Source organism: Pectinophora gossypiella, chromosome 16 (genome assembly GCF_024362695.1).
Source record: "Pectinophora gossypiella chromosome 16, ilPecGoss1.1, whole genome shotgun sequence".
Taxonomy (NCBI): Eukaryota; Metazoa; Arthropoda; class Insecta; order Lepidoptera; family Gelechiidae; genus Pectinophora; species Pectinophora gossypiella.
In genome coordinates, this window is record NC_065419.1 from 3,021,342 (window position 1) to 3,033,856 (window position 12,515).

At 39.5% G+C, this 12,515-nt stretch overlaps 1 protein-coding gene across 5 annotated transcripts in view; it reads right to left on the bottom strand.

Moving 5' to 3' along the window:
• LOC126373946 (NPC intracellular cholesterol transporter 1) overlaps positions 1-12,515 on the bottom strand; it is a 97,610-nt gene that overhangs the window by 32,444 nt on the left and 52,651 nt on the right. For 4 of the 5 annotated variants that reach the window (XM_050020327.1, XM_050020328.1, XM_050020326.1 and 1 more), the window contains exons 3-7: positions 8,415-8,634; positions 7,596-7,675; positions 6,508-6,723; positions 5,790-5,982; positions 1,924-1,998 (exon numbers count right to left, since the gene is read on the bottom strand). In XM_050020327.1, coding sequence (XP_049876284.1) covers positions 1,924-1,998; positions 5,790-5,982; positions 6,508-6,723; positions 7,596-7,675; positions 8,415-8,634 — 784 coding nt within the window. The remainder of the gene's footprint in view (positions 1-1,923; positions 1,999-5,789; positions 5,983-6,507; positions 6,724-7,595; positions 7,676-8,414; positions 8,635-12,515) is intronic. The other variant, XM_050020329.1, reaches the window with a different exon arrangement.

A 12,515-nucleotide genomic window follows, 5' to 3' on the forward strand; every position in this document is an offset into this window, starting at 1 on the left:
CTACTTGTAATACCACTTCCAAATTCAAAAACTTACTATGATGCTGGTCGCATTTGATTAATATATTTCCGATAAATAAATCGTCATTTTTACGTGAGGAGGTTTTAATGAGGTGGATTGCCAACCACATCAACCCTGGTGTGAGGGAAATCAGAATAATTCATTCAAAGTGATTATCATGGAAAAACTTGTTGAAGGTCAATTTAACATTTTTGAATCTACGTCATCTCGCAATGTGTTATGGCTGAGGAGAAGAAATGACAAGAAACTGCAACAGCAACACATCTTTTAAATCAGGAACACATTTAGTACTAGGTAATTTAATATTGAGCCGCCAAAGGCCCCTGACATGGCTCACGTTACTATTATAACGCGGCAAAAGGGCCATCATAACGAGTCGCTACTTTAAACACAATCTAAGTCTCTGTACAAGTATTTAACCAATTTGTATACCAATACAGGTTTATAAAAAGTTAGCAACAAAATATTAGTACAATACATAAAGCATGCGTGTATATTAAATATAGAAATAAGGAATATTATACACACATATTCATAGAATAGACAGGATAAAAAAATTACATACACATAAAACACATAAACAGCCTATAATATACATCCCACTACTGGGCACAGCCTTCCTTTCAATCAACCGGAGGGGGTATGGAGCATACTCCACCACGGTGCTCCACTGCGGGTTTGTGGACGTGTAAACCATAATCTAATGTAACTTAAATAAAAAAATGAAAGTACAACTAAGCACACTTAGCAATTTGATTCTTGCAGTTTGTAAAGTGTAAACCTATGATGAAAACCAAAAAGGTTTGTTGCAGTTTTCTTCTATCGTGTGGGTTATGAGGTGGATCACCAACCTCATCAACATGGGAAATCTATGGGTAAATTCCCATTTAGACCCATATTTCCATCATCTATCGATTAAGACCTACCCATATTTTTTTAAATTGAGAATTTTCCTAAATTATCAGGTAGATTGCGAGTCCATAGTTTTAGTAAAGGTTTTAAATACGCTTAAAGTATAATTTCGGCTTTACCACGCTAGTGTCCTTCGTTCCTAGCTCTAGCTTTAATGTCAGTGCGTCAAGCTTAATTATGGAGTACCCAAAACACCAGTCTCATAAGTATCTATCAGCAAATTAGTCCCCTTCAAGGAAAAAGATTAAAACTTGTGTCCAACCGTAAGCGGTGTGGCAAAATCGTCAAGCAAAAATGTGATGTGACCGAAGACTAAACTATACGTACCCGATTCTTTAAAGATCTATAATATGATTTGTGTGAAGCTCTGCACTCTTAGGGCTGTCGTAGTGTGAAAATATCTCACCAGTTAATAAATCTGGGTATATGTAGATGTGTAATGTGTGAGTACATGTATGTGTGTGCATAAAAACAACGTGATCATGTATATGTAAAAAAAATGTGTCGGCATTTGTGCGTACTTGCGTATATTAAAAACATGCGACCGTGTGTGTAAGCGTGTCCGCGAGCGTGTATGTGAACGTGTCTGCGAGCATGTGTGTGAACGTGTCCGCCAGCGTGTGTGTGTTAACGTGTCCGCGAGTGTATGTGAATGTGACCGCCAGCGTATGTGTGAACGTGTCCGCCAGCTTGTGTGTGAACGTGTCCGCCAGCGTGTGTGTGTGAACGTATCCGCGATCGTGTGTGTACGTGTCCGCGGGTGTGTGTGTGTGTGTGAACATGTTTGCGAGCGTGTGTGAACGTGTCCGCCAGCGTGTGTGTGAACGTGTCCGCCAGCGTGTGTGTTAACGTGTCCGCCAGCGTGTGTGTGAACGTATCCGCGATCGTGTGTGTGTGTGTGTGTGTGTGTGTGTGTGTGAACATGTTTGCGAGCGTGTGTGAACGTGTCCGCGAGCGTATGTGAACGTGACCGTGTGGGGTGATACGTACTGGAGCGGTGGGAGTGCAGCGGGCTGGTCTCGGGGCCGCCGCCGCGCCGCGCGTCCGCGCCTCGCGCCCACCCGTCTGTCCCAAGCACCGCGCGGTTAGAATCCTACTGTTATGTTATTCAACCACCAAGGCCCAGGGCTATGCGATGGGTTAACTAACAATTTAAGGCCGAAATTTATCATACAACTGGTTTATGCATTTTTTTAAATATTATTTGAAAATAGAATTACAGCCATATTTTTTGCAAACTAAGTAAAATGTAGATCGTAAGTACGAGAAGTAGTACTAAAGTATTGTTATACAGATGTGCACAAACCGTTAGTATGGTAAACGATCCGCCTTAAATTAACCCATCCAATTGTACAATGGGTTAGTTTAAGTTTACTTCTCATAACGGATATTCATATTGAACTGTAGCGTATCGTATAATTACATTCTTTGTTAGATAGAAATAATATAATTTTAATATGTTAACCCTCTACACATATACTTAAGATCACGCCTATTTTCCGTTGGGGTAGGCAGAGATCACACCACTCGACGGTATTTACCCCTTTTGGCGGGAAATTTCGTGAAAACTCGTCTCACGCTTCGAAAACTAAAAATGTCTGGAAAACTATTTACCTAACAATATTTAACAAGACGATTAAAATAGCTCAATTTATGGTACAACAGTGAACATGAATCATTTATCAAACATACAATTATTTTGACCTTTTCTAATCACAATAATTCCCGAACTTTTCCGTGCTTATAATAATGAAGGCAATTAACAAATATTTATTATTCTCTATTTTTAACTTAACGTTTTTACGTCATCCAAATTTAAGATACGTAACATGAAATAGTTACCCTAACAAGCAATAAATAAGTGCTATTTTCGTTCTGTAAGTACAGTTCAATATAAATATACCATATTGAAACTTAAGCCCATTACTTTCGGTGAAAATACTGTAATATTTTATTTTAATACTCACGAGTGCGAAAGAGAGAGCATCATCATTCTGTTTCACTTACTCTCATACGTAATATTAGTAATATCTTCACCATATGAGCTATAAGACCGGTATTAGGCTTCGTCACCAATCATTTGCCAAACATCTCTACCATAACACCGCATGCACTTTGCCCCGGGCCTTATTCTCTAAAACTAATACTAAATCCAAGTTATTCAACTTAATAGGATAGTTTCCAACTAGTCAAATCAGTTACTATTTAGTAAACGCGAAAATACAACCTATGACGTCATAGAAAAATGTGACAATGTGTTGTACTTATTATTACATTTTTCTTTATTAAAATTCATAAATAGGTAAAATAGATAAAAGAAAACGTTTTGTGTCACCTTAGATCTGTCTTTATTTATTACTCTGAATTTCATAAATTGTGTTTGACCTAGGAAACTACCCAATTATACGCCATCCCACTGGTAAAACTATCACTTTGTCAATTGCACCTTATTTTATTTTTAGGTATCAACTTCATTACCCGTATGAGAGGCCGACCAGAGATACTATTGCGCCATCATAGGCCCCTGACATGTGCCGGCCGACTACATACTTACTTAAGTATATAGTGTCTGGAACCTACTGCGCTCCGATACAGGGATCATATTTCGGACAATCGTGTGATCAGCCTGTCTTAACCCAAATTACCATCACTAAGTAATTTTTGTGGTAAGTCATATACTACACATACTGACAGCTCAATACGATATCGTATTGGGTAAGCTTGCCGATATTAGACCACAAGTATCAAAGACTTCGCTGTTTTATGGGCATACTGGACGGACCTCCATATTATACCAGTCAACCCGGGATATGGTGTCCGCCGGTAAAATCGGGTCTGATAAATTTATCATATTTTATTTTTGTTGCTTTTGTTTGTTTTATGTACCTGTTACTAACATTAGGTTTAAGTTACTTTGTACTTACTAACATCTATGGATTTCAAATCCGAAATAAATTCTTATTCATTCATTCATTTTTAGGGCAAGACAGATCTAATTATGAACTTGTTGTCTACAAAATACTTTAATACGACGTAGATCTAAACAAAGTGAACATTTTGCCGAGTGGAATATTCCATAAATTTCTACGGGTCTGCCACGGAAAAAAATCCACGACCTCCACCGTAAACCACGCACAAGTCTGCACGCAAGCTGTGTGCTCATTAAAACTAAGCTGTTTGCTTCAGGCTTTAAGGTCAAAGTCCATTGGAAAGTGCCGAGAGGTTTGGAACTATCGTTAAGTGATTGAATTTTATAAAGAATTAACTCTGTATATTTGTTTATGTATATATATTTATTTTGTCTAAATATATTTATATGGATAATTCTTTGTTTAAGGTTTAAGTGACGATGAATACTCCACGTCCATAATAAGGCAGTACGTAGTTAACCTGCTGACCAATGTATTAGAAAAAAAATATTTGAATATACTTTTCAATTCTTTTTGATATTTCCTTTTATCGCAATAACTTTGTCTTTGAATACTATCACAAGAGAAGAAACTATACAACCGTATAATCCAGCTATCAACATCTACGGACCTAAATTAGGCCTTAGAGTAAAAGAGAAGACATTATCCACTCATATCTATCTATCTATCTATCTATCATATGATAGAGTGAAAAAGAGAATACAGATTGGCATTTTATCTGCTTTGAATAAAGCTTAAAGTTATGCACTAATAACGCCGATTGTTTCGCGTGAGGTAAAGCAATCAATGCATGCAACCATGTATTGTATGCAATAGAGATTAAGTGCAATTTTCTAATGCCTCGTTGTTATTGATTTATTTGTTTGGTTAGACCATATTTTATTTTATAAAATAATTGACTCATGAATATTATGAATATGTTCCTGCTATTGCGGTAATGTCTATTTTCAGCAAAGAGACGTGTAAAGTTTTTTTTTTTGTATTGTACCAAACAAACATAAGGGTAGGTAGGGCAAGTAGAGATTAAGGAATTCCATTTACTTCGATTCTGACATACATCTCTCTCTTTTCCGCATTCATGAATAGTTTCTCATACCTGTTTAAAGTAGATCGTACTAAACCTTTTTTAAGGATATTTCAGTTTAATTTCGTTTTTTTTATTGTATGTTGTTTTTTTATTATTGAAAGGCACTTGCCAATGGACATCGTAACTCTTTAAGAAAAAAAAAACTAATACCACTCTTGCAAAGCAAATCTTGTGCGTGATTCACTCGATAACACACCACCACCACCGAGAGCTTTTCGTTCGCGCGGATTTCCGTTAAGTTTTCTGAAATTTTCCAATTTTCTGGGAAACTTCCTTAATATTTCTTTCCGTAAGAACCTTCTATGAAGCATTAGAAAACTTAAAAAAAAAGATGGACGAAATCGGCATAGTTGTTCTCAAGTTACGACGTGACAAAGGGAAATAGGGATTAATTTTTAACCAACTTGAAAAAAGAAAGAGGTTATTTAATATAGATTTTCTATCGTGACGAGGTGGTGTACCATCGATCAGTGCTTCTTATCAGCAAATAAGGATACTAAACTATGTGTTTTTATTTTTCTAATCATTCGAAGATACCTTCACCAAGTTCGTAGAAAAAAAGTATCTTAATATAAATAATTGATTATGATAAACTTATTATTTCATACATACAAGAGTACACTATATCATTCCAGTTATCACATTATATGTTAGTTGATATAAAGTATAATATTATAGAATTCTAGATACTTCCGTCAGATATGGATCTGAATTTAATTGTACGAAAGAGGTTATACTACACTGATTTATTAAACCTGATTAATGATACGTTTTACAGAGTATAAAATTACACGTCTAACTAAACCTATTAATAGTTTAATACTAATCAGACTACTCACCGACAGTGTTATCCTGCTGGTTACAACAGAAGACTCCTCCGAGGAACAGCGTGGTGAAGATGAGGAACACTATAGCCATGACGACTGCGTAGCCGTCCGCCCCGTTGATGCTGAACGGCTTCGGGGGCGGAGGCCGAGGGGGAGGTGCCGGACACGCCGCGTCACAGTCTAGGCAGGAGCACCCGGGTTGACCCTGAAAAGAGAGGTGCAGGCGTGAGCGTCAGCCAGAAGCCGCAATAGTTTTAAGCGGATGATACTTGTTGATGTATTGTTGTTGTGTGATGACACACAATGATAACTTTGCGGATTGATTCAGACCATGATTCTGCGTTAATTGACAATTCTAGTGTTTTTTTTTAATTATTTTCAGTCTTATATTGTGCTTTAAGCTGCACAGAAACCAAATTTAAAATAAAAAATACTATTAAAAACCATCCCAAATCAACCAACGTGAATAAAAATAACAAAACAAAATATTTCGGACTAATATTGCTCATCTGATGTTAGTACTTTTCCCTTAGTATCTGTATTAGTAAGTTTAGGCCCCTTTTTCCATTTACGCGCCGTAAGCCGGTAAAGCAACGTAGAACAGCCGAGTCCACCCTCTCGGCAATCATCCTCAAGACTCCATTAATGCTCCCACCGCCAGTCGTTAGACTGCGTATACTGGACCATGGAGGTGGAACTCGGCAACTAATCTGTATTAACAGATACTCACATTGACTCCAACATTGCAGGGCCTGGTCTCAGGATTATATGGCGTGAAACCATCAACGGGCGCGTCTCCACCTAAGTAGTTGATCTGGAAGGGCACGTAGGGGTTACCAGCCGCGTCGCCCATATACGTGAACCACTTCTGGGGGGTGCAGTACTGTGAACCGGCGTCTCCGCACATCACGTCCAGGGCTAGGCCGTTGGTCGATGGAACTTGCACCTGGAAGTGATAAGGCAATGTGTCAATTACGTCGAGCTCATTCCACCATCACCCTTATATGTTCGGACTTCCAGACCTACGGCCGGGTTCCACCCCAATTTGGTGGATATCCCAACTATTCGCACAAAGCGCTTAGCATCGTCCTTCATTATACGCACTGTATTTCCGAATGCATATAACCCGGGTGCTTTCAAGGCCAGAATGAACAGGCACCGTCTGGGCGAGCTCGCTCCATCTTAGGCCTCGTCAATGCCTTCGGGCGTGTCTGAGGCCAAGAGCAAACCCATCAAAGGTAAAAAAAAATGAATACATGTTGAGATAGTTCATAATTTGTGGGGAAAGAACTTTTACGACTGCAGTTGTATCGAATGAACTACTTGTAACTCTTACGCTCTTTGTCTCTAAAATCTATTAATAAAATAAATCCCATATTTTACTAATTAAAATGGCACTACTTGCCATTCGATACGATAGTGAAAGAAATGAATTCCGAATCTGTCAAGTGAAATCAAACAGAAGATCGTTGGGCCAACAGCACACCACGGACACTTCATACAAACAACCTCGTTTTACACAGACACTACACATTGACATTATCGTACACGCGCATCTGTGTGTGTCACGTCTGACACCATACGATTCAAGTCTAAACTATGTTCGTGTCGATGGCAAACTATCTGCAGCGCTCCTCAGATCCTCCTGCGTGCAGGTGTTCGGGCACGCAGGATACGATGTAAGATTTTCCACCGTTTGGGACACAGTGCCGCACTTGCACTTTAAGGCTGAGCCATCCGAGAAACCCCACCTGAACAAATTGTCCTTACCCCTTATTCTTGACTCTTGAATATAGTATTGATTCAACATGAAATTACCTGTGAGCAAGAGTTGTACACAGCACCCATGTATGTAGAGCTCAGGTGGTAATCGATCTCCTGGATCCGATCGGTAGTAGCTGAAACAAAAATGTTACGTTTATTACAACATCATCATCATCTCCCTAGCATTGTTCCATTTTTCACAGGGTCCACTTACCTAACCTGAAGATTTGACAGGTCCGGTTTTTTACAGAAGCGTCTGCCTATCTGACCTTCCAACCCGCAAAGGGAAAACCAGCCCAATACAGGTTAGGTCACATACCTCCGAAAATGCATTTCTCGATAATGTGGGTTTCCTCAGGATGTTTTCCTTCACCGCTGAGCACATGATAACCATTTATGACCCAAATATGAATTCGAAAATAAATTCGACATCATTAGTTTACGCCTGTGCTGGATTCGAACCTGCGACCTCCAAGTGAGAGGCAAGCGTTGATACTGACTTGACATTTATAAAGTACCTATCCGTGCGGGTTACAGGTTAGCGTTAAAGCGAGTACACATCTTGGTTAGTGAGCGATGAAGACCGACAATAGCAGGACCGGTCTCTAGATCACTTTCCGTGCTGGCTGCTATAGTATTGGTCTGAATGTAAACAACACAGGTATCATCATCATCAGCCGGAAATCGTTCACTGCTGAACATACGCCTCCCCCAAGCCTAGCTACAATGACCGTTCTTCTGCTGCCCGCATGCCAACGGTTTCTCGCAACCTTCAGAAGATCATCCGTACACATTGTCGGGACACCTACGCTGCGTTTTCTGGGCTGCGATCGCCACTGGAGACACCTTAGGACTATAGGTATAGCAACTTACAATTGAAGCGCTCGACTCTAACAGGCTTGAGGAAGCTGCTCTGTTGCGGCGAGCAGGTGAGCGCGCAGACATGCTTGATGAAGTTGTCCCAGCAGGACGGACAGCGAGCCAGCATTGTTCGCGCGATGGAAATGCTCGAGTCCAGGTTCATCAGCTGGCCCTTGTCGCAGCATGATACTCCACCGGCTGCGATGTCCGGGCAATATTTCTCTAGAATTATCTGGAACAATCAGAAATTTATTTAGTATTCGGAATCAAAGTAGCATCTTCAGTTTGTTGTGGTTGTTTTTGTTGTCTTCTAATAACCTACTTGTGGCTCAGCCAAGTTGCAAAGATTAAATATAAGCGCAGTAATAACGTAGATAAGCAGACGAGACGAGATACCTATTTAATGAAATCCGTGTAAAGATCGCGTGGATCAATGAAGTATTGTCCAAGAAACTGAACTCTATAACTGCTTTTGTTGATAAGGAGTCTCTCAATTACTTTATTAACGACGATTCATGAGTTAATGATTCATCGGACAATGTAGGTCACACAATCTCACTTTTTGATTTTTTTCTTTATGTACATACATACAAAAACTCACGCCAGTAATCTGTAATGAGGCGGGCAGAGCCATAAGTAAGCAAAGATAACCTACAGCCACTGTTGACAAGAAATCAGTCATTTGTCTTTGTTATTTGAGTGGAGGAAAACATTGTGAGGAAACCGATATTCCCGCTAAAATGCGTTTCGGAGATATGTAACCTAACCTGTATTGGGCTTTTCCCTTCGCGGGTTGGAAGGTCAGACAAGCAGTCGATTCTGTAAAAAACTGGACCTGTGAAATCTTCAGGTTAGATAAGCGGACGCTAGCGAGATGATGATGAAATTAGTTATTTATCTTCCTATAGCAAACGATACTTTATCAGATTTCAATATAACTATAAAAGACCCAGGCATCAGGTAGGAAACACAAATAAAAACATCCTTGTTTCATTCAAGTAAAACGGAAGTAAAAAGACGAATAAATACATATTTCTTCTACCTAGTTTTTTTTTTTATATCTAGTCATAGAATCTAATTGTGGATGTGCGACCTTCAACGTCCGTACAGTATTTTGCAAGTTATAGTGAGTTTTTTACGACACTTCTAAACTCTATTGACTAGTCATTGGTGTCAATAGCGTCAACTAATCTGTGTTGTTAAAATACGTCAGCTGCGGATATTTCAGTATTTTGATTAATCAAAGGACTAAAAAAATACTGAAACAAGAAGAATTATTTTTTTAAAATAGAAATACAAGGAAATAAACTTGTAAGATGTTTCCATTTAATTTTCTCTTTGTAAATTTTCCATTTTAATTTTATAAGTTCTGTACAAGGAAAATATATGTGATAGCTCTGTGTTACCTACTCTCTCCGTGTCAGTGGTTTGAATCCCTGATAGGGCTCCAAATTACTAAATTCGGCCGTAGTACCCCAGTTGGTAGAAAGCTTGCCTCTCACTTTGAGATCGCAGGTTCGAATCCAGCATAGGCCTACATCAATGATTGTCAAATTTGTTTTCGAATTCATGTTTGGATCTTAAATGACTATCACGTGCTCAGCGGTGAAGAAAAACATCGTGAGGAAACCCACATTCCCGAGAAATGCATTTTCGGAGGTATGTGGCCCGTATTGGGCTGGTTTTCCCTTCGCGGGTTGGAAGGTCGTACAGGCAGTCGCTTCTGTAACAAACCGGACCTGTCAAATCTTCAGGTTAGGTAAGCGGACCCTGTGAAAAACGGGGTAATGCTAGGGAGATGAGTTTGAATTCATGTTCCAGTTGGGTTTCCAGGTTTTGTGTCCGGTTAAAGGCAATAGGGTCGCCCCTTACTACGTGGGACTTAAACATAGCTGGCGAGGAATGGGTATAGACACCTCTGCTCTCTTCGGGAATACAGGCGTAGTGCTCTATTCATCATCATCAATTTAAGAGCCACGCTCTTGTCGGTGTAGCATTTTCCATTCCAGTCTATGAAAGACCAATTCCCTATAAGACACGACGTTAACCTTTTCTTTAATCTGTTCCATGTAAGCTCTCCTTGGTCTTCTCCTTCGTCTCTTTCCTTCTAGCTTTCCTTCTATGATGTTTTTAATAAATGCTCTGTTAGTTCTACATAATAAAATTAAACAAACAAAGACTTAAGACTTGTGACAAATGGCAGTTCATTCATAATCACAACCATGACACAATATACTGATACGCGAGGGTTTTGTGATAACGTAAACACTGGTGGTGCTTTGTCTACAAGCAAATCTAAACTCACATTGGTCGAAAGGTTATACTTGATATCATTCCGGATACCGTGGGGTTCATGTCATACACTTGTGATTTGTTACAAACAAAGACACATACCTCATTAAAGAATTTAAACCTATACGAGAAGAATATGGACTCTCGGTCGGAAGTAGATTCTAAAAGAGACTGTGTCTGCTTGGTAAAACTAAAGTTTAAATTAAGTACGATGGAAAATTACACTTGCTATTAACTCAGAAACGTGGTCAGAATCCAGCACCGTTTTCGTTACGATATCACTACACACCCTGTATAAAAAATAAATAAGTGGTGAAGAATAATTCTAATAATGTAATAAATCTGCTTCAAAAACTAAATTAAAACATGTTGTTGTGGATGTGTGTCGTAATCCCGTAACGCATGCGTATTGACGTTCTTAGCCAGCACTGTTCTGCGTATGTTTATTTTTGTCATTCATTGAGAAACATGTTTTTAACTTTATTTTTTGTCTTGCGAATAGTTGCGAAACAGGTCAGATTTTATTACACTGTCTATGCATGTGGCGAGTGTTCAAATGTTTAAAGAGTAACTGTCTTCGGCGATTCTAAAACTGCCCCGCATGATGCAGCGTAGCGCGTGGATGCGTGTTCTTCCGTTGCTTGTATCTCCGTTTGTGGAAGTAACGCGCGTGGGTGCATTTTCTGTGTTAAACTTTGCGTGTTTTCTATACAGACGGAGATACTTACAGGCCACGGAAGAACACGCATCCACGCGCTATGCTGCATCATGCGGGGTAGTGTGAGAATCGCCTTTATGATAGCGTTGAACTAATCATTTTTCACGTCTATATTCTTCATAGTGGGTCTTTAGCCGTTTCGGACCGCTAGATTTGCACCGTGGCCCCAACCGTGGTGCAAATCGACTAGGAGTTATTTTTAAATAGGTCGTTTCGCACCGCGTTGTGAATCTTTTCTCGTGTGGACCTTGAGATTATTAACCGACCTACTTAATTAACCCTGATGTCACAGGGTTACTATTGAGCCGCCATAGGCCCCCGGTATGGCTCATGTGACGACTATACACTTACTTAAGTAAACAGTAGGTCCCTTCTACAGACCGACTGTTTAACGTGGCCTCCGAAGCACGGATCATAATTTCAGATAATCGGCCGATCAGTCTCATGTCCTAAATTAAATTTTGTGATTATGTCCCCACCGGGTTTTAAACCCGGGCCCTCGGGTTCGTGAGTCAACGCGCAACCACTGGATGAGCTCTAGGTATCAAACCTTAGCAATGCAAATTAGCATAATTATAATTGTATTTAATATTTGTTAGTCGTGTGGGTTCATATGTTTTGACACGTGACCAACAACGTGATATGAGAGTGAATATGGTAAATAAGGAATATGATTTGCGAATCTATTTTGGGCGTTTGTCGTCATGCGATTTATTAATAAATAATCGGTAACAGTGGCGCACCAAGGACACTTCATACAAAACACCTCGTTTTACACAGACACTACACTACAGAAGTATTGAACTGTCACCATAGAATGAAGAATATTCAATATTCTTTATTTGCATACTATGATGGTGTACAGTCATGAGCAATATAATGTACCCACTTTAGGATTCTGTCGCACTAACATATTTGACATTTAGTGAGACTTACAGTTCAATTTGACAGTTCAACTCTGAACAAATCCCTACACTTATCACTTAGACCACACGCTATTACACTCACACAGGCACACGCGCCACACGCACTCGCAAAATTGCTGTCTTTTCACACTCGCACTCTTTGCACCTACACACACACTCATGCAATCACGTCGTATT